The 27,480-nt window shown below is 38.3% G+C and overlaps 1 protein-coding gene across 3 annotated transcripts in view; it reads left to right on the top strand.

Annotated features, from left to right (window-relative positions):
* The window catches only part of CDH8 (cadherin 8), a 362,680-nt gene that overhangs the window by 300,586 nt on the left and 34,614 nt on the right, over positions 1-27,480 (top strand). For all 3 annotated transcript variants that reach the window (XM_041772883.1, XM_041772882.1, XM_041772884.1), the window contains one exon: positions 3,129-3,246. In XM_041772883.1, coding sequence (XP_041628817.1) covers positions 3,129-3,246 — 118 coding nt within the window. The remainder of the gene's footprint in view (positions 1-3,128; positions 3,247-27,480) is intronic.

The raw sequence follows: 27,480 nt of genomic DNA on the forward strand, positions 1-27,480 counted from the left end.
AATATTTACACTAAATGTTATATACGTACTCTTAAAAATCTATGACTGGCCCAGAAATTATGTCATTTCCGTTGAAACAGTATTCCAATTATCTAAAAGTTAACTGACATCATAGCAGCTCACCTGGGGAAATGCGTGTGATTTTCATTTGCCATCTACTCAGTGTGCCTATAAAATCTCTGTAGAGTGTACTTCTTTGAATAAATCTGTTCTTTTTCTCCCATTGTTTAGAGTTAAGTGTATTCAGATGTTATTACATCAGTGAAAATTTCAGCCTTTTAGATAGGAGTATCTTCATGCATTTTAATAGCATTAAGTCCTTCAAGTGATTTACCGAGTGTCCACTTTTAGATAAAATGTCTAGACAGTAGGCATCTGCATTAAGATAAAATGAAGTGTCAAAAATGGTTTAAGCCAAATTCTTAGCTTGTTCATGGGTTATTTGGAAGTTGATTTTAAGATTCACCATTTCATCACTTTTTCCCCAACACAATACAAACTCTCCTAATGAATAATAATGAGGAAGCTGTAAACACCAATCTTCTCCCTTAGTGAAAAACAGTTCATCTCAGACTTCAGCATGCATCAGAATCACCTAGAAGGCTGTTTACAATGCAGATTTCTGGGTCCCACCCCAAGGCTTTCTGGTTCAGTAGGTTCAAGAAGTTGTATGTCTAACAGAGTTCCTGGTTTAAGTAGAAAATATAGGTTTAAATAGGAAAAAAAAAAAAAAACATATCCATTGCAGGTATAATGCTTAGACCAAACTTCTGAGACCTGGCATGACAGGTAATTATACCCTTTAATGCAGGTAACCTAAATTATTGCATCTATTATTTTGGTCCTGGTAGCTTAATTAATGAAACAATTCACATAGATCCACTTGCTGGCACGTATGAGTCTTTTTTATGCAGATTATTTAGAAGTATTAGTGATGGTATACAGGAGATCTATCCACTAAATACACCATAACAATGCATTTAGCCATGAGTGGTTTTCACCCCAGGATATCAAGAAGTGCTCTTTGCATTGCCCTTCACTTGTGCTCACACACTTCAAGAGTTACTTTTTCAACTGATGCACCTGGACATTGGAGTCCTTTTGAAGCAAAATTGGATAAAGGGAGAAGGGAATGCTCCATATGCTCACAGATAACTTTCCCCACTTCTGTTCTTTATAACTGCCTCAAAGAAGATTCCTGTCCAATCCTTCTCTTAAATATGTGTACATGCAGGCTAGCCATGAAAGAGTTCTTTGTGTTTCCCAGCTTCTCCCCTTGGGTTTCCATTTTTTTTTTTTATAAAACTAGAAGCCCAGGGTATCTCTCTGCACTTAAATGTCAAGGCAAAGGTGCTAGGGTTCAGATACAGTAAATATAATTATATTTCCATCTAATCTGATGAGGTTAGCTAACTGGGTAACAAAAGCCGTTACACTTCTCATGGGGCTATGTCATGAATAAATGGTAGTGACTCTAATAAAAAAAATGACAATAATGATAAGGACAATGGCTGACATTCATTGAACATTTACTAGGAACCAGATTCTATATTAAGAGATTGACATGAATTTATGTCAGCCCGTTGAGAAAGGTACTTTTTATTTGCAATTTTAGGAATCCATGAAAACTGAGTTTCGGAAAGACTAACGTAACTCCCTCAGTATCATGCAATGAATAAACGGTAAAACTATGTCTTCTATGAGGGCTGCTCCATTTCAGAGTCCATCACTTTGATGACTGCTTCACTGTCTTAATCATAAGTTATATTTTGCACTACTTTTTGTTATATTTTTATTCGAGCTAAGCACGATGATAAGACATTTTACAAGGTCCTTAATAAAAGTAAGACACCTACCAGGTAAGAATATGTCCCAATTTAATAATGAAGGAATGGAAGTTGAGAGAAGTTATGTCTTTATGCCTTAACCTTAATGCACTGCTCACCATATAGTATGTGCTCGATACAATGCAAAAGTCACAGCTATTGTGGTTCTCACAACTATTTATATGATCAGTTACAAGGCAAAGATACCCTTTTCTCAAAAAGAAATGATCTATTTTTTTATCTTTAATGAAATTGGCAAAGTTGAATGGGACCTTGTTGTTCAAACAGTCCTAATATATTAGACATTGTCATTACATTCTCTAAATTCCATAAACCTGAGAGCATTTCCCTGCTAATTCTTTCTACAGTATATCTGATATCACCTTGATTGTCATGTTTTACAGGCCTTTTTTTTTTTTTTTTGGTAGGAATTATGTTGTAGCTATTTACAGTAGTAGTATAAACTATAATTTTTACTCTATTAACTGTTGTCCAGTGTTTCATATTGAAGTGATTAATATCACAGAATCATAAATACGAATTATTAAGCCGACTCTCTGACATCCCAAGAAACAACTTAGCACTAAGTTAATGCAGCTTTGCAAATGAAATAAGCACATTCAACCGGCACCAATTCCAAGTATGTGTATCTATCCAAACAGTTCTCTGCACAGTGGTAATTCTCCTAATCCCTATAATTTATTCATCTCAGGATACACTCCAAAGCATTGTTTGCATGTGTTATCCACTCACTTTAAAAACAGTATTCATTATTGGGAGGGAAAAGATGCAATTCTTCAGAAAGGTTTGTTGCAGGGATGTTTGTGCCGAGGAACATTCTATTTGGCAAACATTTGTAGCCAACGAGTAAAAAGAGATGTTTTGAGGGTTCAAGATTCAAGTTCTTTACTTCCAAGATCCTCCCAAGAGCCACATTACAATCACTGTAACAATTCCAAATCTCATTTTAGATGCCTGTAAATACTCAAATTGGAAAGAAACCTGTAATTACCCAGTGGAATTTTCAAATAGCCTTAAATTTGCTATTTTGAGCCACAGACACCAAGTGGACACAAAGGTAATGACTTTAATTCTTATCAATTTATCAAAGCTGAGGTTTTAATGCAATAAATGTTTCTCCTTGTTCTTGGCACAAACCATCCACAACAACTCAGAAAAACTGAAAAAAAAAATAATATTGGACCACACTATTAGTCCACTAAAGAGATGTCACTCACCTTAAAAGTCCGTATAAGCCCTCTGATGTCATCAGAAATGCTGACGTCAAGTTTTATGTTACAGGTTATTCAAACAGTGAGTGCCATGGACAAAGATGATCCCAAAAACGGACATTATTTCTTATACAGTCTTCTTCCAGAAATGGTCAACAATCCGAATTTTACCATCAAGAAAAATGAAGGTAAATATATTAGCCCTGTGAAACAGGGTTGAACATAAATTGGAAGATAGGATGTGATTTGATAATTTGACTGAACATATCAGTAAAATAACTTTTGTTCACCCATGAGCAACTGAAACTTAGCTTATCAGCCTAGCGGCTCGGTAATTACATCACTTCCTCTTTCCAATATTGAAACAATAGATAAGAAAATTGTTAATGTGAAAGTTAATTTTATCCTAGGGAATACCTCAATCACCTTACTCTGAAGAATGAACAGTAAGATTTAACCCCTGGGAAAGTTCCAGGAATTTTGAGATACTGAGATATCTGTTAGAGAAGGAACTGGCTTATACTTCGCAGTCGTTAAGTTTTAATTGAATGTTTACCGAGTCTTTAGGGAAAGCCTATCCTAATTTTGCCTGATTTGTGGGTACACATTAGAGGTATTTGTTTTAAGCCTGTACCAACTTTGATAATAGCAATTAGATCAGGAAATCCTTCTTGAAGGACACTCCTTATCAGTATTATTTTGGAGCTAATATAAACTGATTTTATTGTTAAGTCTTTCACTCGTGGAGAACATTTAATCCATTTCATTATTTCTTGAGAACCGAGTTTGGATTAACTATTTCCCCTAACTATTGTCTATTACACATGAAGGTCATAGATCTCTCTCTCTCTTTTTAAAAGTCTATCTCATCCGTATATTTTTTGTTTCCTAAGCTGCTGTATATTCAACAAGCATTTTTCACTGTTTATTTTGGCCCAGGTATATGTAAGTCTTAGTTTCAGCTGATTTGGAATGATTAGCAAAATAAATGCATTGTCTTAAGCTGTCTCTCGGCTTCACTATAGGTACTTGTTTGGATTTCTGAATGGTCTCCATAAGAGCTATAGCCAATTAGAAGAATAAAATTTGGTTCATGACATTTGTTTGGGTTATTTGCTATGTTCTATTTCAGGGAGGTAGTGAATTTTGCTAACATTTCCTTCATGAAATAAAATAACATTTTATGGCTCTTGTTAAATACATTATGACCTTACCTTTTAACAGTGTGGTACTTAGTTCTTTGGGGAATGCTCTGATAGGTGTGAATGCATCACCAAAAATGAAATGACAAAGTTGTTATACAGATAGTATTCAGCTGGCTTCCACTATTCTAAGCGTTAAGGAGACAAAATCCTGTTCTCTCTCCTCAAAATGGAGTACTCCTTTGTTAGCCTCCCCTAATCAGGAACTGTAATCCAAATACATTGTCTTTGTTTTTCAGTTAACAACATTCTTTTTTTATGAAAGTCACATGGATATGTCTAAGATGAAAGCCAACTCAGAAATCCCAAGCTGCACTAAAAGTCTGTGCATAAGTGTGGTCCATTCTCACTTTGATTGTGAGCTAATAGGTATCAGTCATTATTTTTGCATATGAAATGCCCTACATTTAAAAATTCTCTATGAAGAAGTGTTTTCCCATCCCAAAGGTTCTGAGCTTCTTGGCATTTTCCGTGCATGCAATATCAAGATATGCCTGCAACATAAGTATGGCCCATCAAAGGCACTACATAAACATGTGTTGAGTGAAGGAGAGGTTTTTTGGGGTGTATGGAAAAGTGTGGTGTTGTAGTATATCTGTTACGCCCTAAACCTATTAAAGAGGAGATTTTAGTTCGACAGTGAATGACTTTTGCGTGGTTTCACTAAATTTTGGAATCGATAGAAAGTAAAATGTTTATACACTTAGATAACCTCTTTTTGGCCTATCACATGTTTCAATAAGCCCCTTAATAGAATATTTAAAAGGCTGAGTGTTATCTGTTTTGTTTTGAAACTAGAAAATGGAAGTTCCACTTTTATTTATGTCACAGGTTTGTGTGTGTGTGAAATAATTGGGAAAAAAAAGATGCCAGGTGTTGCAAAAATTTTGTGGAAAGAGTACTCTCTGTGCCACAATTGTTTATTTTAAGTTGTGTGTTTATTTTGCCGAGACTGACCACATAATTTATTATTCCAACTGGGACATTTTTTTAAAGTGAAAGGGGTTGCTGTGGAAACCAGGACATATGTTCACTGTGATTCTGGATTTAGGATCCAATATTCAACATCTCCATAGAGTAAATCATGAGCCCACTGGTCTTTGGAATATATATGTATAATTTATATTCTATCTTCCTTTTCCTAGATCAGAAATTCATGAGTTTTGCTCCTTAGACCTCAAACTTTTTGGCATCTGGATAGTTACTATAAAAATAGGAAAAAAATGTGGTCCCTTCTTCATATGTAGAAACAATGAAAATAATGGGAAAAGGTTGTCAGATTTAAAATGTCAAAGATATATAGATAAGTAAATAGATAAATGACTATTTTGTTAGCCTATTACCCATTCCCTGTTAATGATAAGAGAATATAAATACCAAAAAAAGTACAAATACTAGACATGATTTATTTTAAAACTATGGTATATTTTGTGTTTGAAAGATGGAGAGAATTGGGAGGTCATCAGAGAGGGAGAAAAACCATGAGAGACCTTTAACTATAGGCAACAAACTAAGGGTTGCTGGAGGGCAGGTGGGTGGGAAGGTGGGGTAATTGGGTGATGGACATTAGGGAGGGCATGTGATGTGATGAACACTGGCTGTTATATGCAACTGATAAATTACTGAACAGTACATCTGAAACTAATGATATTGGCTAATTTAATTTTAATAAAAAAAGATGGAGAGAATGAAATGGTATAATCATATTTAGAATTGTTTTTTTCTATATAAGATGGACTTTAAAATGGGCATTAGCTGATGTTTCTCCACTGGCAGTGTCATGATTTACAAGTACCAAGGTTAAGATTTTGAGAGAGCCAGTATATCCAAATTCATAATTGATGAGTGGACGATCCCACCATTTAATTAGATTCTTATGGGAGATGGTTTTAGTATTTGGCATTTTCTGAGGAACTTGTAGCCACGTCATTCAACTTGAAGTTACTGTGATCTTTCTCCTCCTTCATATAGATTGGGCCTTCTGCAATTTTCAGCTGACTAATTTATAATCAAAGACAAAATGAGATAGAAATTAGCTGTCTCTTATCTCCTACACAGTTGAGTGATTTCACAAATAATTCTCTTTCTGAATGTATGAGATTCACATTTCATCCACATTAAGAAGGCAACTTTCAATACTAATAAAGTTGAAAGCAAAGGTCGAAAATCTGATGAGTTATTTATACTATATATATATATATATATATATATATATATATATATATATCAACCATAGCACCTTAAGTTTGGTCAATTATATGGCCCAGTCATTGGTTTTTCCACCTTCCAGTTGGGTGAATTTAAAAGCAAGAGGAGTTTTGCTGACCATATGTCATATTGGCTTCCATTCTAACTGTGAAAATGTAAGATACTCAACAATTACATATAACAAGACAGGGAAGATAAATGGACCTTCTATAGATACAGAAATATCTTGCTTACAGAACATTTCAGGTCTGCCAGAAACCTGATCTTCTCCAGCCTGGACTGCAATTAAAAGATTTGATTGGAATTGCCAGAAAGCAGTCTAGTGAAATGGGAGTCTTCATGTTTTATACCGAAATATTTGAATCATGTGTATAGAGAAATGAGGAAAAACATAAAACTTTGCTCCTGAGAGGATATTATGGAAAGGAAAGATGTAGATGCTAAACTTGAACTTAATTACAGCTTGGTAGACTTAAGAGAAGAGACCAGGAGAACCAGAGTACCTGATACAACTAATATTTCTTTCCCCTCTTCTTGGTATCTCCTTTTTGACCAAGACCCTAATAATAAGGACCTCACTCTAGAGATATCATTGGGACAGTTAATTTGGATAATGTTAATGCTGACTAGAGCTTTGGAATAAATGCGTCTTGGGTTAACTCAATGTCTATAACGTGCTTACCTGCTTAAAATATAATTCATGCTTCGTTTTGTGAGGTTTCTATCTCAACTGACTGGCCAATTTCAAGCAGAGTGTGTTTTATGTGTTTTTATCCCCTCAGTGCATCCCTTAGAAGAACATGGACTATAGGCCAATAATCTTAAGCACTAGCTGCCTTATCTGTAATATCAGGAAACAATACCTATTTACCCCACAGGTGTGCTGTGATAGATATGTGTGACCGATGTGCTAGACAGCTCTTAGCAAAATGTCTGGCACATGAGAAAACATTCATCAGTAAATGGGACAAGATCCCTATTAATCTATTAATCCCTAAATCCCCATGCTATTCTCAACCAGGTCTCCTTGCAGCTTGAACTCTGTTAATTTTTGAATGTTGTAAGGTAATTATGAAAGTGGTCTCATTGGTAGCTTTGAAAACCTTCATACTGACCAGAATGCATTGCAAGAAATCTGCGTAGTAACGTGTTGCAATCTAAAGAGTATTATAATAGAAAGATAAAAGAAAAAGAAAAAAAAAAAAAAGGAAGAGGAGGATAAGGTGGGGAAAACTGAAAATATTTGCTAGCCATGGAAATAGCTGCCTGATTTTTGGATCTGTTTTTGGATATAAAAGATTTCTTTTCTTTCTGCTTTGCCAACATGAAACTTGGATTTCTCCACACAGAAGCTGACCCCAACTTCCAATCTGAAGGGATTACTTTCCATTCTGGCATGTCAAGTGCTTTCAAACACTCACAACCTCCTAACACACATACCCTGTGGAATCGTGTTGCATGGAAGATTAAAGACAATCTTCCTTTGCTCTTTTGAAGAATGTCTACTTAGCTCACATTGCTCTCACCACAGAACTGACATTTGCAGCCTGAAGGTGGAAGTGGATTCCCCTGATCCCAGGCCAGCCAGAGTTGCCCTTCTGTCCTCCCTCTTTCCTCAGGCTGAATCTGCATGCACGCCTCTGTTGTACTGAGGATATAGGTGCTGAGGCGGACAAAGCCCCTCTCTCATCTTCCTTAAGCCAGATGTGCCCCCAGCTGGGCAGAACTGGATTTGACAGGTCTTCCCGATGATCCACAGCGCCAAGGGGTCCACTTTGTAAGCCAATTGTCCTCTTTCCGGCCTCCTCGGGGCTGCTTGAGTTCTTCCATTACACCAGGCTGCTTTGAAGCTAGCACAGGACTTTCCAAAATAACGTCTTTCCTCAAGTGGCCTTCACAAAAGCCTCTATCCCTCAGTCACAGCCCAGCCATTATTGTTGGGTTTCCCAGGCAACCATACCTAAGCAACAAGTGAAAACCGTGTGCTGGTATGAGTGTGATAATGAATACCTACACATGTATGTTTGCAGTATGGTGACCCTGTCTGCTCTGCTCACATAGAGGACTTTTCCACAGCACCACACAGCGCGAAACATTGACTAGAGATCTTTTCCATATAGGGTGTCAGCTCTGACCCATATGAGGCATGGCAGTGTTGAATCACAAAAGGTAGAACTCAATTTGCATGAAACAGGAGGTCCAACTGGGATCCCAAATATGCAGAATAGCATTATGCATACATGATCCAAAAGGCTTCTGCTTCAGTAATTCATAATTTATTGTTTATGCTTCCAGCAATGTTCCGTTGATAAAAAGCCATTTATGTTTCATTTTGTCGTCTAAACTGTAATTAAGGATGATGTGCAAGCTAAGAAAAATAGATAACAGATCTGTACTTCCATTCTCCAAGTTGCATATGATTGTGGAGTTGGTTCAGAAAACTAGATTTTCTTTGCTCAAATAGTTTTAATAAAACTCTTGTTATTTTGTATAGTTTCCATATCTTTTTGGATTGCTTTCCTTTTAAAATCATAATTCGAGAGTGTTTTCAGAAGTTAAGAATTTCCTTTACAAATATTAAAAATCCTAAAATTATTGCTCTATTTAGACATAGAACTGCTCTTAGTATTTATTTATTTTTTTTAGTGTATATTATGGGAGACAATTTAATGCTGAGATTACTGACTACCAAGGATATAACTTAGATACATGGAATAGACATATATGTGGTTGTCCATATGCTATTCAGGGCGATAAATTAAGTCAGAGCTCCTCAGTCAATTTGTTAGATCATTTCTAGTCTGTATAGAGCATTCTAATTCTGAAGATTTTTGAAAGATAGAAACCAAGAGATAAACTGGCATATGCTTAGTTACCTTAAAGTCTTCACAGTTATTGTAAAGATGCCTGAGGACATAGAATCTTTTCTTTGAGAATTTGCTTTCTGAGACTTTTGCTTCAAAAGAAAAAAAAAATGAAAAAGAAAGGGATCAACAGAACATCAGGAGGAGTAGAAAGAATTACTCAGAGAAATGGTTTTTATTTATCAAATCTTGTTTGGACCACTTTCTTGTTTGTGCCATTAAAAAATAATGCTGTTTACTGATTTAGAATCTACTTACAAGTATAAAAATAGGTCTGGGGATTTTGTGGGTGCCAAATAAACATGACTGTCCTTTTGGTAAGCACAAGCAAATATTAAAATTGAATGTGGAAACAAAATGAGCTGTCAGGAGATGCAAATTCTCCTTTTCTAAAAAAGTATTAAATGTAGTTGACAATCATTTTATTCCTTTCCAGCACAGGAGTTTGAATTAATTTTGAGCACTTCATAGACACAGCATTAGGCATACATGACATTCTATCTAGGGATGTGACCTGAATAACACGTATCATGTGCTTTGGATCCTTTGGTTTATTAAAGTGGATAGAGAAAGCAGAGAAAGAATTTGGAACCCGTAAAGGGGACACTCACATAGATAAACATCTTAAAAGTTGATCTGGGATGAATTACAATGAATACTAGGAGAGAGGTGCTGTAGAATACAGAAAGCACAAGCTTCATGGTTGAGTATTTTGCTTTGAATCCTAGCTCTTTTGATTATGATCTGTGAGAACTCTCACAAATAACTGAATAATCTTGAACATCTATCTATAAAATGGAAAGAATAATTACCCATATGTTGTTTTGAACAGGAAAATATTAATTTAAGTAAAACAAAACAAAACAAAATGTGCTAAGTTCAGTGTCTGGTAAATTGAAGATACTCAATACATATGAGTTTCCTTTCCCCCCTTTTTCTTCTTCTTCTTACAATTTTCCTGAATATCTCTCATCCCAGTGCAACAAACCCATGCCCACACCCAATGCAACAAACAAAAATATTAATAAACTAAAATAAGGCATTTGGGTGATAATTAATGCTGTGCTATTTAACTGCCCCTTACCTGAGTGGCCAGTGATTGAACATGTGTGTGAACGTTGGCCATGAGTAAAGTAAAGGAGAAGAGAAATGGTAAAAGAGAATATGTGGGTAACTGAACTTGTTCTTTGAATATAATCCTCATTACCATAATATACATAATCAATGGATAAAAATAAAGAGGACTTAAAAATGATAGGTCTCCATAGGGCTGGGTTTTCTATCTCTAGATCCAATGGCATACAACTCTATATGGAGGCAAATGAAACATTTCAGAGTTGATACAATGATAGAATTTTTGACCTAAGAGCACCTTAGTAAGACAACAACAACAATAATCCAGATTGTGAAGATCTTCAATGCTAACTATGGAACATTAAATGTATTTTAAAAATCAATGATGGTGTGCTTTAAAAAAAAGGCAGTGATGAATGGCACTCTCTCCCCAATTCTATTATCCATCCCTCTCTCCCTCTACCTTGTTCTCATCTTCTATATTCCTTTATACATTATTTGAGTTGAACATGCAAAACCAATGATGCTTTTTAAGTCCACTCTCCTGGGCACCTGAGTGGCTCAGTCAGTCAAGTGTCTGCCTTTGGCTCAGGCCAGGTCCTGGGATCCAGTCCTATATGGGGCTCCCTGCTCAGCAAGGAGTCTGCTTCTCCCTTCCCTCTACCTTTCCTCCCTGCTCATGCTCTCTCTCTTTCTCAAATAAATAAATAAAATCTTAAAAAAAACTTAAAAAAATCTACTCTCCTTTTCCTTTATCTGCAATACATATCTTCTGCTCCCTCCATTTTCTATCTAGCTAATTTCCAATCATTCATAAGAACTCAGCTTCCCCTCATCTGTGAGCAGAGCAAGGGAAAGTTTAACAGTTGCTACAAAATGTGTTTTCTTTGCTTTTTTCTACAGGACAGTGTGGTAACTGTGAAGGCAGACACACGAGTCAAGGACTATCTCCCCCATTATCCTTTGAGGTTATTTGTAAGAGACATTATATCCTCATTCACTCATTCATTCAATACGTATTTATTAAGTGCCTACCATGTGCTAGTCACTCCCCTGGAACTGCAAACAAAGTAGTGAATAAAATAGGCACAGTATTTCTCCTCCCATACAGTGTATTTTTGTTCTCACAACTCAGTCTTATACTAATTTGAATTCACAGAAAGGAAGGCTATAATTTAACATGGATTTTTGTCATATAGTGGAGAAATTCACAGGTTAGCCTGCAAAATACTGTGATTTAGGGAGGAATGATCACACACATTCTAACTTCTATACTGTCATAAACAAAGTTCCCTCTTAGACCTTACCCAACTTGTAAAACTGGCGCTACAGAAAAGAGAGTTTTCATCTTTACAAAGTAATGGGCTGGTAAGAGTGGTGATAACATCCATAGTCACAGATAGCTAAATCTCTCTGGGAGTTTCAGGCTGGTGTCGTCTCTATGGCTGTGATCAGACAAGTTGAACCTCACTGCTCAATGTGCTTCTGGCTACAGTCAGATCATGATGGTGAGTTCTTTCCAAATTCGAGTTGATCCATAGGCATCACTATAATTCGTACAGCAGCACTGCCAGTGAACTGGGGCTAATGATTCTATTTTTGCAGGTTTATTAGATTCCATTATAGTTCTGATGCAAGCTTTGTTATATATTGTTTATGTCTTTTTCAGTTCCTATGCATCATTGGTTCAAATACTTGTCAGTGACCAGGTTTTAGCTAACTGTCAATGTTTAATGTTTATTGAAGGCCCCAGGCAACTAGAGGATAGTATTATGTGGCTTTTTGGACATGGCATTGGTTTCATTTTCTATCTCTTGCCTAACGTGCCACCAGAATGAATGTACTGATGCACTTCATAGAGAGATATAGTAATTATTGTCCTTGGACCTTTCTGGGTCACCTATTGTCTCTACTTTCATCCTAATAGATTGCTTACTAGAATTTTCTCTTTCTATTGCTTGAGTATATTATTCTCAGTGTTTTGACGACTGTTTATCTTAGGGCAGTCTGAGAAAAAAGTGATATTGAACCTGGTATGCTGAGCACAGTCATCTTTCTCTGAGCTTCATGCTTTCACTTGGCCGGACTGTCATTGCTAGTTCCATCAAGGTCACATGGTGATTTACTTCTCCGTAGACTTCAGCTCCCTCTCCTACAAAATGAATGGGTTAGTGCTGGAGAGCTAAGGATTCATCTATTCTAAAATACTGCGTGTGTAAATATGTGGTATTTGGAGAAATATCATAAACTTTGAAATCAGACAAGTTCTGCAGCCACCAATTAATGAAGATATGACTTTGGATGGAGCTTTTAGCTTTCTGTAACAGACTGTGTTTGATAATGTTAAAATGAAATTGCTGTGATGAACAAATGAAAGAATATAGGATAAATGCCAAGGGCAGTACCTGGAACTTATGAGATATCCTAGGTACTTTGTCTTCTTTATCAACCTTCAAAAGGAATAATGCATATGGAAGACATCTTTACACCAGAAATTATTATACCAAATCTCATTCATATTAAAATACTAGGTAATATTACTAAAAGATATGCTTCTACAGTATCACAGGTTCTCTTTCTCAGTATGTTTGGGCAGATTTCTGGACATATTAAAGAATTAAATCATCCCCATACATCAAAAGAACTCAATAAACATATGATATATGGTTCTAATAGCTCAGAATTTGGTAGTCTTACTTATCTTCTAAGGTTAGAGACAGGAAATACAAGAGTTTTATGAAGATATGTAATTACTGGATTAGTTTCATCAGGAAGGTCTCTTAAAAAAGTAGGGCTCGAATAAAGTTTTGCAAAAATGAAAACACTGTTATGTGCAGAGGTACTTATCACAATTAAGGAATAATGGTCAGATATACAAGGAATTTATTTCCAGGAATGATAAGGAATGGCCAAAAATATCTTTGAAGACAAATGCAATGAAACATTTTGTGGAGATCCATAAAATCTATTATCATAAGACTTTGCTTGGTTCGAAAAAGATATTAATGATGTGGCTCTTAGTGTTTTGAGTATGTCTGCACACATTCTTGATGTTTTTCATAGCATAACAAATATGTCCTACACATTTAGGAGGTTTTAGCACACACACACACACATACAGATCAACTAATGGAACTGGAAAGTACATTGATATAAACACATAATGTGTATAACAGTAATATATATGTATATAAATGAAAACCTTTGATCAGTGCATAGATTCAAATCTTAAAAATAAAAAAAATAACTTGGCCATATTCTGATACATATATTGTAAATTGATCTGAAACTTGCCTTTCTTATAAATGTTGGTAGGCTACAGTTCAATGAAGAAAGTTTTAGAATGGTTAGGAGACAATTATCTAAAATTCATTATCTTTTTTCCCCAAAGCAAGATGACTAAAATATACACAGGAAATTATGCAAAGTTCACATCTTGATTGTGTAGGAGAGAAAGAAGAAGAAAATCTATGCCCCTATATTCATTCTGTTTAGCCTGTCTTTCTAAAATATGTATGTATTCCAAAATGGATGTTTAATTTTGTAAGAAGTTATTTTCAAGGAATAATCTAACATTGCCTAGAAATATGATCGCTTATAAAATATCCTTAATTGAGAAATATAAAAAAAGATTATAAAAATTAGAAAGTATGCTCACATCTCTGCTGAGGATTTTATTTAGAAGTCCTGCAGTTATTTTAAGATAAGTCTGTATTCGATTACTCTGCCTGGGTGAAATGTCAAATCACAAGAAAAAAACAATAGTTTGTTTTTCTAGCACCTACTATATCATTTACAGTGTGTCTGTCTATCCATCTGCTTCTAAATGCATACACTCAGGGTGAGGATTGTCATTGCCATTTAGCAGATGGGGAAACTGAAGCTCTGTTATGTTAATTGACTTGCCAGGCACAGAACTGGGGCTCCAAGCTGCTGAATCTGCCTTCCGCGCCAGTCGCACCTACTGCCTTTCAAAGCCTTGCACTTTACTCCCAGAATATTGGTCCGGCAAAACTGCTGATATTTCATGTACAGTTTTCAAACACTTGTAATTCCTTTTCTCAAACTATAGAAGGCTAGAAGGTATCAGCTAAGCCTTTAGAGAAGACCATCAAAATATTAATTGGGTAAACCCTGGCAACTCTAATCTGATGCCTTAAAACTTTAATATCATCAAATATACAATATTGTTAAAGAGATATACCACTAATTTATGTCCAACTGAGAAAAATAACGTTCCATTAAAAAGCTGACAATATACTTGCCTTCAACTATAAGACATGGCCTTGTTTCATAGATATTCAAACATTAAAAAATAAAGTTGGAATCAATAAAATACAGTATTTCAAATAATAAATCTGAAGGAGAGCTGCAGGGGAAAAACAAGAACTGAGGCATAAAAATAGTGCTGGGTGCAAGTGGAGGTAGTCTAGACCAGCACTCCCCTGGAGTCAAGTACAGACACACTGTGAGGGCCATTTACAGAAGCACATTTCCAAAGGCAGTCATTGTCTTTATTATATTACTCACTTGCTTAATCTCTTACACGAATGCCTTCCAAAATAAGCCAGGGGCCATTAGCAAGGAATTACTTATTCATATCTCTCAAAAGCACAATTTCCAAGGTTGGAACTACAGTGTGAGAATCTAAAATCCAAGTGTTGGCTGCGCAAGATCTTCCTGGAGATGCTTTATTGGGGTACGTGCTGGGTCTTGTTTGTAAATACAGAACATGGAGTTTTAGTATCAGCCATTTCTCTTATCAGGGCCCTTCGTCCTCAGCAAGGTGATGGTAATGCAGAGCGGCTGAGAACAGAAAACTAGCAAAGGTTTTTAGCACTGTATTCCAGGGGACCTACTCGCAAAGTCCATGGGACTTAATGAGAAAAGAAGGAAGCTGACATCGGGTAAGGATGGACTTTAAAGGATAAAGCTAGCTATAGAAAACCTACCCTGAAATGTATCCTAGACTTCAATATGCTGATGGTAAAGAGGAATAAGGACAGTCAAATTAGTGAGGAGAGTATATATATATATATATTCCAAAACATTAAAAGAAAAAAGGAAAAGGAAAAAAAAAAATCTCCCTGCTAGGGACATAGGTGCTCCTACCTCTGACTCTCCTTAAGAGCACTACCCGGCCAAGATGCTTAATACACGGGCGACACGTGGCTCTGCCAAAAGGCAAAGATGAGAGGAACAAAGTAAGATGAGATGCAGGGAAGTTATCAGTATTTTTAGGAGATCCAGTGAAATTCAGGAAACCAAGGCCAGGAGCAAAGGAAGTCCACTGTGTGCTAATCAATCCCTGGGTCCCTACAAAGTCCACTCTTTTAGATCCCTGAGTGTTAGGCTCACAGCAGCAAGACGACTCACAGTGCACGGGGCCTGGGCCTCGTGCTGCACAACATGCACCAGTTTGCTCTCCTAGAGGATGGAGAAGGAAAATATTATGATGCAAAAAATGCAAAAAAAAAAAATCACGGGGGCGGGAAGACCATCACACAAGGCGGGGAGGCCATCTCCCACAGGTTGAGGACAGACTGGGCTCCGTCACTTGCTAGCTGATCTGTGGTGAGCGATTGCCTCGCTCAGCCTGAGTTTTCTCTTAAAATGGTTACGTCCAGGCAGTACTTGCAGCGTTGCAAGGAGCTTTTAAAGATTATGCAAACTTAGAGTATCATACCTGAGCTCAAAGGGAAGTTCAATACATGGGGGCTGAGTTTAGAGAATGTAAGAGGCTGGTGAATGAATGAATGCATTTAATGTGCATTCACACAAGAGAGCTCGTGAAAAGCTTATCTTCCAAGTCTTAGACAGGAAAAAGTAAATGGAGAGAGTGCCTATATCTATTAAGACTTACTTGCTTGCAAAACAAAACAAAACAAAACAAAACCCACTCAAACTACCTGCGCTATAAAGGTAAATGGGCCCAAATAACAGGTCTAGAGTTTAACTATCTTCTCTAGTGAGCAGATCGAGGTGGCCCAGGGATAGGATAGGACTCTGTCTTTCCTAGTACTTCTACTTTATTTCCCTGTGTTAGCTTGCCTTCCCTGCACAGTCTTTAAAGAGAAAGAAAGATTGCTCGTGGAAGGGTCAGTCCTACGCAGATTCCACAGCTTGGTGTTTTTGGAGGAGAGATCTTCTTTATCCTCGGCTTCCTATCAATGCCTGTTTTCCTTTTTTTTTTTTTTTTTTAATTTTTATTTATTTATGATAGTCACAGAGAGAGAGTGAGAGAGAGGCAGAGACACAGACAGAGGGAGAAGCAGGCTCCATGCACCGGGAGCCTGATGTGGGATTCGATCCCGGGTCTCCAGGATCGCGCCCTGGGCCAAAGGCAGGCGCCAAACCGCTGCGCCACCCAGGGATCCCCTCAATGCCTGTTTTCCAAGAAAAAAGTTCCATGCTTGGCCTAGGAGATGAGCATGTGACTCAACCGAGCCACTCTCTGTGTTTATGGAGGTGAAATACCCTCCGGGCTGCCGTGAACAGTTTTGTGAGCTGTTCCCTGTACAGGCCCCTGGCCCTGGGATGAACAGCGGCTGAAAACCAGTTCATTCTCCCCTTGAGAAGCTATGACCCCAGCGAGGTCTTCTTTCTCTCATTTTCAGAAAGGCTTCATTTCATCACCAAGCCCTTGAACCCTTTGAGGCTGTAGCTGCCCAAAGGTGAATCCATCTTTTAGTTCATACAAGTGCAACCTCAGGCTAGCAGCAGTTGGAGACCCCTATGGGTCAGCCTGGATGAGTCCCCACTTTCCACAGAGGCAAGCCACTTGATTGACAGCTCCATCACGCTCAGAAGAAATACAGGAAGGTCAGTTTTAAAAACGAGGTAGGTTGGAAGAATCAAGAGTAAAGACAGGATAAGAAGAGAAGAGTCACACATAGGCCAGGAGCGTCAGTGCCGTGAATGACCTCAGGAGAGGGAATCCTGCGCTTCCCTTGGGAAACTTCTCAGTAAAGAATGACTCCCTGTTCGGAAAGTTATGAATTGCAGTTGTCTATTATGTGACTTACATTGCACCACATTGCAATATGTCATTGTGAGATGTGATATAATATAATGTAAGTGACAAGCAGCTAAAATTTTACAGCAAGAAAACTTTTTTTTTTTATATCCAGGATCTGCTATCAAATTTGATAGCAGCTATCAATTCATTTTTTTCCCCGCAGATAGATCAAAAATTTGATGTTCATGAAAAGCAGGTCATTTTGAAACATCCACAAACACTTCAGTGCCTGCACAACTCGGTTACCATAAATCAGTTAAAAAAACAAAACCAAATGTTCTAAAAGCTGCATTAGTCTTGGCTCAAGTTCTGTTTTTGCTTTCCATGACTAGTGCAAATATTATTTTAGGTTGTGAGCTTAGTTTTCTTTTGGATGACACTAAAAAGTGATGATCAAATTATTTTCGTGCCTAGATCAGACCAGTGGTTCCCAACTGAGAGTGCCTTTGAAGGCCAGGAGACATCTGACCGTGTCTGGAGCTGTCCTAACTGGGGAAGTGGTGGGGGATTACTGGCCTCTAGTGAGCAAAGGTCAGAGATGCTGCTGAACATCCTTTGATGCACAGGACAGCGTCCCCAAGGTCAATTTGGTCTAATGTCTTGGCAATGCCTCTGATCCCAGAGGTCACTGTAAATTGGCCTACATATGGTCAGACATAGTCCAAAGGTGGCCCAAATAAAATTATGATGAAGCTAGAACTAGTTTCTTCCATTTGCTCCATCCTCAAAACAGGCCGTGGTAATTCATTATTTAAATATTCAGCTAAATCTTTTGGATCTAAGGGACATTTAAGAGAATCTCCTTGCACATCAAAATTGACTGGGGATGTCATCTACTAGTAGCCTCACAGAAGGTTCTACAAGGGGAAGAAAGCCAGACTTTTGAGGTCTAATCTTGTCTCTATCCTAAGTCTGTCTTCCAGAGTCTTTACAAAAGTCTCCACCTTTGGGCCTCACGGGTCTTATCTATACTCTGGGCATTTGCATAAAACAGAAATCCTCAACTTTGGTGTTGATGCTGTTTTAAAAGAAGAACACTTCTGTTAAGCTATATTTTTCGATGTACTGCAATGACATAGAACACATAGACGTGAAGATTCCATGATTGAAACATGAGTGGGGGACGGGGCCAGACACATTGTCCATTTCCCATAACCCCCTCACTCCTAATATGATACAACCCAAGACAAAATTTGAAAACCAGTGATGCAAAAGGCACTTTCTAGGAGTAAATTCATTTGGTTTAATGCGTCATGCCCGCAAGGACCCTGGAGAGTCGATACTGCCCATGTTAACACTCACTATGGAGCGTGGACGGCTTCCCCAGCCTTCCCCTTTGCTTCTAGATAAGCACTTCTGAGAACAAAGCAGACAATAACCCGTTGTCCGTGCTCATGTGAAGCTGACAAAGGACTCTCGCTACCTAGGATTTTCATCTGCCAAGATGCAGAGTGGCACCAGCCAAAAGAACATAGGTTTTAGATTATGACAGACCCAAATAGGAATCCTTGCTCTGCCACTTACCAGCTCTGTGTGTTTGGGTCCATTATCTAAGGTCTGCGTGCTTCTGTTGCTTTATTTGTGAGGTTGGGTTAATAATGCCTATCATAGAAGTGATTTTAAGGATTAAATGTGATAATGCTGTAAAGCATTTACACAGAGTGTGATGCATAATAATAGCTATCATTTATCGACTGCTTAGTAGTATAATTGTAAGAATTAGAGATAATGTGTGTAAAGTGCCTGACATGCAGAAGATGCCCCATATATAAGAACTATTGCTATTATTCAGCTTGAACGCACAACCAGAAAAGTCCCAGAAACATTTATAAAATGGAGATGGTTTAATTTCACATCCTTTTTTTTTTTTTTTTTTTAACTTTTATTGGTGTTTAATTTACCAACATACAGAAAAACACCCAGTGCTCATCCCGTCAAGTGTCCACCTCAGTGCCCGTCACCCATTCCCCTCCAACACCCGCCCTCCTCCCCTTCCACCACCCCTAGTTCGTTTCCCCGAGTTAGGAGTCTTTATGTTCTGTCTCCCTTCCTGATATTTCCCAACATTTCTTCTCCCTTCCTTTATATTCCCTTTCACCATTATTCATATTCCCCAAATGAATGAGAACATACACTGTTTGTCCCTCTCCGATTGACTTATTTCACTCAGCATAATACCCTCCAGTTCCATCCACGTTGAAGCAAATGGTGGGTATTTGTCGTTTCTAATTGCTGAGTAATATTCCATTGTATACATAAACCACATCTTCTTTATCCATTCATCTTTCGATGGACACCGAGGCTCCTTCCACAGTTTGGCTATTGTGGCCATTGCTGATAGAAACATCGGGGTGCAGGTGTCCCGACGTTTCATTGCATCTGAATCTTTGGGGTAAATCCCCAACAGTGCAATTGCTGGGTCGTAGGGCAGGTCTATTTTTAACTCTTTGAGGAACCTCCACACAGTTTTCCAGAGTGGCTGCACCAGTTCACATTCCCACCAACAGTGTAAGAGGGTTCCCTTTTCTCCGCATCCTCTCCAACATTTGTTGTTTCCTGCCTTGTTAATTTCCCCCATTCTCACTGGTGTGAGGTGGTATCTCATTGTGGTTTTGATTTGTATTTCCCTGATGGCAAGTGATGCAGAGCATTTTCTCATGTGCATGTTGGCCATGTCCATGTCTTCCTCTGTGAGATTTCTCTTCATGTCTTTTGCCCATTTCATGATTGGATTGTTTGTTTCTTTGGTGTTGAGTTTAATAAGTTCTTTATAGATTTTGGAAACTAGCCCTTTATCTGATATGTCATTTGCAAATATCTTCTCCCATTCTGTAGGTTGTCTTTTAGTTTTGTTGACTGTATCCTTTGCTGTGCAAAAGCTTCTTATCTTGATGAAGTCCCAATAGTTCATTTTTGCTTTTGTTTCTTTTGCCTTCGTGGATGTATCTTGCAAGAAGTTACTGTGGCCAAGTTCAAAAAGGGTGTTGCCTGTGTTCTCCTCTAGGATTTTGATGGAATCTTGTCTCACATTTAGATCTCTCATCCATTTTGAGTTTATCTTTGTGTATGGTGAAAGAGAGTGGTCCAGTTTCATTCTTCTGCATGTGGATGTCCAATTTTCCCAGCACCATTTATTGAAGAGACTGTCTTTCTTCCAATGGATAGTCTTTCCTCCTTTATCGGATATTAGATGGCCGTACATTTCAGGGTCCACTTCTGGGTTCTCTATTCTGTTCCATTGATCTATGTGTCTGTTTTTGTGCCAGTACCACACTGTCTTGATGACCACAGCTTTGTAATACAACCTGAAATCTGGCATTGTGATGCCCCCAGCTAAGGTTTTCTTTTTTAAAATTCCCCTGGCTATTCGGGGTCTTTTCTGATTCCACACAAATCTTAAAATAATTTGTTCTAACTCTCTGAAGAAAGTCCATGGTATTTTGATAGGGATTGCATTAAACGTATAAATTGCCCTGGGTAACATTGACATTTTTACAATATTAATTCTGCCAATCCATGAGCATGGAATATTTTTCCATCTCTTTGTGTCTTCCTCAATTTCTTTCAGAAGTGTTCTATAGTTTTTAGGGTATAGATCTTTTACCTCTTTGGTTAGGTTTATTCCTAGGTATCTTATGCTTTTGGGTGCAATTGTAAATGGGATTGACTCCTTAATTTCTCTTTCTTCAGTCTCATTGTTAGTGTATAGAAATGCCATTGATTTCTGGGCATTGATTTTGTATCCTGCCACGCTACCAAATTGCTGTATGAGTTCTAGCAATCTGGGGGTGGAGGCTTTTGGGTTTTCTATGTAGAGTATCATGTCATCGGCGAAGAGGGAGAGTTTGACTTCTTCTTTGCCAATTTGAATGCCTTTAATGTCTTTTTGTTGTCTGATTGCTGAGGCGAGGACTTCCAGAACTATGTTGAACAGCAGTGGTGAGAGTGGACATCCCTGTCTTGTTCCTGATCTTAGGGGAAAGGCTCCCAGTGCTTCCCCATTGAGAATGATATTTGCTGTGGGCTTTTCGTAGATGGCTTTTAAGATGTCGAGGAAAGTTCCCTCTATCCCAACACTCTGAAGGGTTTTGATCAGGAATGGATGCTGTATTTTGTCAAATGCTTTCTCTGCATCTAATGAGAGTATCATATGGTTCTTGGTTTTTCTCTTGCTGATATGATGAATCACATTGATGGTTTTACGAGTGTTGAACCAGCCTTGTGTCCCAGGGATAAATCCTACTTGGTCATGGTGAATAATTTTCTTAATGTGTTGTTGCATCCTATTGGCTAGTATCTTGTTGAGAATTTTTGCATCCATGTTCATCAGGGATATTGGTCTGTAATTCTCCTTTTTGGTGGGGTCTTTGTCTGGTTTCGGAATTAAGGTGATGCTGGCCTCATAGAACGAATTTGGAAGTACTCCATCTCTTTCTATCTTTCCAAACAGCTTTAGTAGAATAGGTATGATTTCTTCTTTAAACGTTTGATAGAATTCCCCTGGGAAGCCATCTGGCCCTGGACTCTTGTGTCTTGGGAGGTTTTAATTTCACATCCTTAAATCAAACTTCATTTACCTTTTTCCCCTTCTTTATGGCAGAGGATCTCTAGGCTGCCCCTGGGATTTCACTGTTCAGCTTCGACGCTCAATAGAGCTACCTTACACATACCTCATAACAAGAAGATCAGAGTGCCTACCACTGGGTTTTTTTTGGGGGGGAAGGGGGGAGTGTCTCGATTTTGCAGATGAAGAGGTACAAGCAGGAGGTGGTTAAGTCCCGTAGCCAAGGTCAATTAAACACTAGTGAATCCAAGACTCAGGTTAAGTCGGTCTGCTCCGGAACTCGGTGTGAATCGTAGAGTTGAGTGTTGCCAAATCAAAGCCCTCTTAATACCGGTACCCAGTAATGGCATAAAACAATGACCCTTTAACTTTGTCCCGATTCTGTGCATCAGCAAGTCTGCTGCTGTGCTTGCCTTCATAGCTTGTCTGGTCTGACTAGGCTTAGCTAGTCGCAGCTTGGTTCACACACCTGCCTGGGGCTTTGGCTCAGACAATTGGGAACTCACTCCACATGGTTTCTCCTCCTCTGGAAGGTTAATTTGGACTCAGGTGATAGACGGTTCCCCAGATCGAGAACAGATTCTTCAGGTTCTCTTGATTCTCAGCCTTGGACCTTGCACATTGTTACTTTCACTAAATGCTTTAGTCAAAGAAAGTCATGAGGCCAACCCACATCTGGGGTTGTGAAGAGACACTCTGCTCCGTGACAGAAAAAGCAATAAATATTCTGTGCCCATTTTCTGTAGTCTACAATGTCTACCTTCTATCCACAAACCCTTCACATGTTTCTCACATTTGATACATGCTCACCCTTAACCCAGGGCTCCCCAAAACCTCTTACAGTTATAGCGTCAGCTTTAATGACCCGTAACAGATCTGAGTGCCGACTACAGTCTCAGTCTCAGCTTCTCCCAATCAGGAGACTGTGATCTGAAAAAGCACATTATCTGAACCCCATATACAGCTAACATATAGAGGGGAACTCAAGAAAGACAGTTGGACTAGAGATTCACATTGAAATAGGGGAGGAATGCTAGATCCAGAGAGGCACTGGGCCAAGCCATTCTGCAGTCCACCTGGTTACCTGTTGACAGATCCTCTTACTCTAAAGGTAGGGAGTGAGCCAGGTTCTGTTTCTGGGCATGGCTCCCACTTCATTGCCCACTACTGCTCTTGACTCTGCCCTTTAGATTCCTAGGTCAGCCTTGAGAAATCCTTTGTTTTCTACAAGAAATATTTCATGTTTTCAGCTGAACGTCTTATCTGCCAGGTATCTGAAGCTTCTTTTCGAACTACAACTGTTTTAGTCAATTTTAGCCCATGCTAAAGATGTGTTAAGTTGTAAAATTGTCTTAATACTTTGCAGGCTTCCTCTAAGTTTAATCAGTAGTTTCCACTAAGAAGCTGATAGTTTCCTTGCTGATTTTCCAGCATTTGCTAAACATTTCCTGCCCTCATCTCCTACCTGTGCATCAACCTCATCCCAAAGCTATTGCTACATGGTTTATTTATTTATTTATTTGCTTATTTTAAATATTTTATTTATTTATTCATGAGAGAGAGAGAGAGAGAGAGACAGAGACACAGGCAGAGGGAGAAGTAGGCTCCACGCAGGGAGCCCGATGTGGGACTCGATCCCAGGACTCCAGGATCATGCCCTGGGCCGAAGGCAGGCGCTAAACTGCTGAGCCACCCAGGGATCCCCAATTGCTACATGGTTTACATTTTTGCTAAGACAATCCTATTTTAAAGTAGCCATGTCTTCATCAGTTGGCTTGTCTAACAAACTAAGTTTGAGTAGCAAACTAACTCAAAACTTAGCAGTTTAAACAATAAACTTAAAATTTCTTGTGATTCCATATATCACCTGGACGATTCTTCTCATCTAAGCTACTTCAGCTACGGCTCATGGTCTAACATGGCTTCCTAACATAAAGGTTGATTGCTTTAATGTTAGGTAGGCAATAGGGATGATTTAACAACGTGTATCTCATCATCCATAGAGCCAGTCCACACTTGTTCATATGGTATTGGTTACAGGATACTAAAGTAGGAAAAAAGGGCAAACACCAATACTGAGCCATATTTTCTGTTGCCCCATTTGCCAAAATAAGACACAGGATTAATTCCAGACTCAGTATGGGAGGGGATTATCCAGGAGGCACAATTACAGAGAGAAGAATTATTGCAGATTTTTTTGCCAAAAAAAAAAAAAAAATCTGTAACCAACCTACTCATTATTCATCACCCATTTTCTCCAGAGAGAAACAGATAAAGGCATTCTATAGAGCAATACAACTTTCTTTCTTTCTTTCTTTCTTTCTTTCTTTCTTTCTTTCTTTCTTTCTTCTTTCTTTCTTTTTGTTGGGGTGGTGGCTTCTACAACTTTTTGTTAAAATTGTTTAGTCTTGTGACTATGGCCAAAATCTCAGGGAAATCAGGACCGAGTCTCCTTCAGTCAAAAATTAACAGGTATTTCTCTTCTAAGCTACCAACATTAGGACACAACCCAACAAATGTGTGCATACACACACACACACACACACACACACACACACACACCAATGCAGGAATTCCAGCATAGCCAAAAGATATATGCATTTTCTTTCCAGATTCTCTGAAAGGGGAAATACAGAAGAGCAGTAACGCAGTATATATATTTTTTATACAGATAGGTATGCAGGAAGGAATCCATCAAACCGTAGTAATAATGCATAGCACCAGTGACTATGAAAAATATCTAATAGGTTTATAGGCAACTTCAGACACTCAGATAAAAGTCTCTGATGGGGAGGATCTTCATACATTTGGCTATCACATTTGCCTATGGACATTGAAATTCGTGTCAGCAGAATGACATTCATAAAAACACTGTCTTTTTCCTCGTAAGCTTTCAGCACTGTTTGCCTGGTTGATTCCAGGTTTATGCCTATATTGTTCTAGCATTATAGCTGTTAATAATGGCATCTTTTGTTTCCAAAGTATTTGGATGATAAGTTATATGGTCGCCTAGCCTCTAGACTTCATTTTTGTCCCTATGATGGAAAATCACTCATTTTACTACATATTAATAATTTCCAAGTAGATAGCAATGTGCTTCCCCTGAACGTTACTGAATCTTTATCTGCTCGGCCAAAATATTCAATGACTGTCAATGTCTGGCAAGGTGGTCAAGAAGGTGGTCAAGGTGGTATGAAATGTTTGTTGAATGGTTAAATGCATATAAGTTGTGCATTTTTACTCTTATCCAGTATGTTTTCAAAGAGTGTTATGACCAAGAACTACAGAAGAAATCCTTCACACATTTTCCTTTTATTCATCCATTCATGCACATTTAACACAAGTTGACTGAGTTCCTGTAACTTATCAGGACTAGGTCCTGTGACAAATATAGGAAATACAGAGATCAGTGTCATGATCCATATCCTCAACAATGCTGTTGGAGTTCTTACTCTATCTTACATTCATTGCTTTGCTTGTCTTAAGCCTGTGGTTTTCAGAGGACACAACAAGATTACAGACAAAGGGATCCCAATATATCAAATAAGAAAGGGGGGCAATGAGGATTTCTAGAAGAAGGAGACACCTGAGCTTTGTCTTAGATGGATTACCAGATGGAGAAAGTAAAGACTCAATGGTGTTTCCATCCAAGAGAAGAAAACTGGGAAAGAAAAGGTAAAATAAAAGTATGACATATTTATGTGCCGACCACAGTGCCTAGTAATGTGAGTAGATAAATTCAGTTCAGCAATGGCCCAGGTATACCTAAATTACACGAGGCCTTTTGCCTTATTAGAGGCCTCAAGAGTAGAAAACCGATAAGCAAGGCAATGAGATGACTAGGCACAGGGAACTTGAACACAGAAAAGAAGCCCTGATGCTCAGTTCTGAAAGAGGTAGCTCTGGGCTGATTCTTCAAGGAAAGTGTATTTATCAAAGGGCAAGACTTACCTAAGGAAGCAAAAGTGGGACTCATCTAATACAGAGGGAACAGCTTGGCTAGGAAAGAGAACCATAGTCTCATTGACACTACTAGAACTATATAGTGAGGGGGCACACAGGCATTGGCAGCTGAAATTGAGGCTAATAGGGGAGGGAGCCAGAGACATTTTGAGGAATTATAGGGTAGAGGTGGTAAAATAAGAAAAAAAAAAAGGAGGTAATTCTTATAATGATTTTGTATACCACAATCAGCCTTCAAGGAGGAGTACTTACCTATAGTCAGCTAGCCCTTCTAGGAAAATTAAAAATCCCACAGAATCCAAATATGAGTGACATAGATAGAGTCACTCTATCTCTTCATTTTCCTGATTGAAGTGTTCTTAGAATAAACATATGGTCCATTAATGAACATGTTACTTGGCACAGGAAAAAAAATAACCCAAGTAGAAAGACCAAAACCTGAGAGATTTATTTCAAATGTTTAATCGATAGCAACTGTAAAGGTATGTGTGCTTATCGAAGGCGCATAAATATTTTACAATTCCCATTCCTGCAAACACTGACCAAACTCTGCAGATCATATCATGCATATTGATGATAATGGTGTTCTTCCAAACCTCATTTTGCTCACATGAAATAGAAGAGCTTAGATAGATGAGAGAGACCATTTTAAGATCATCTATGTGCGGGAAAACTCACTGAGCAAGGGAGTTTATAACTTGCCACCACTGTGCCAAACTGTTCCGAGGCTTCAGAAAGCCAATAATGGCAGATATGCAACAAAGATCAATAAAGAATCCAACATTCTAGACTAAGAGGGAGAAGCATGATTAATCTTCAGAGTATATCTTTATATCTCCCAAGAATTAGATCCCTACTTCAGAGACCCTCTTGACCTAGGCAACTTGATCATCTAAATCCTTTTAAAAAGCTCCCTGAGGAGGTATTATTAACTCCATTTTAGAGCAACAGAATCTAAGGCTCAGTGAGGTTGAGGTTAAGTATTGCCCTAAGTCACAAAGCAAAAATGTGGTAATTCCTTGGAGGAAGTAGGATTCCATGTCAGTGTGCTGGGCATAGCGGGAAGTTCGAGGGAAGAAACGGGGCTTGGCTGACATTAATTGTGTGCCTCTTATCAGCCAGATACTTTATATATCTTACCCCCTTTTAATCTTATGACGGTCCTAAAAAGGGGCTATTACTTGCTCTGCCTTACATTTATGGAAACTTCAGGGGTGTGAGGGGACATTTCTCAATCCACAGAAGACCTAATATTCAATCATCATTTACTTTGATTCTAAAGCCCTTAGTATTTCATTGAGAAATTGTGTTTTGGATGATAGAGATGACGCCAGTTAAACTGCCAAATGAAGAGGAAGATCGCACTTCCACATTTTGGGGCAATCTGACAGCCCATGTGTCAATAAGGGGCTAGCTGCCCTGTCCCACTTATGTTTTTCACCCCCTGGAGGCTGTACTTTAGGCTATTATACACTGGAGACATCAGAAGTGTGTGGCTCGGGGGTGAAGAGGTAGGCAATATTGGGAAT

Source organism: Vulpes lagopus, chromosome 10 (genome assembly GCF_018345385.1).
Source record: "Vulpes lagopus strain Blue_001 chromosome 10, ASM1834538v1, whole genome shotgun sequence".
In the NCBI taxonomy this organism is placed as follows: domain Eukaryota; kingdom Metazoa; phylum Chordata; class Mammalia; order Carnivora; family Canidae; genus Vulpes; species Vulpes lagopus.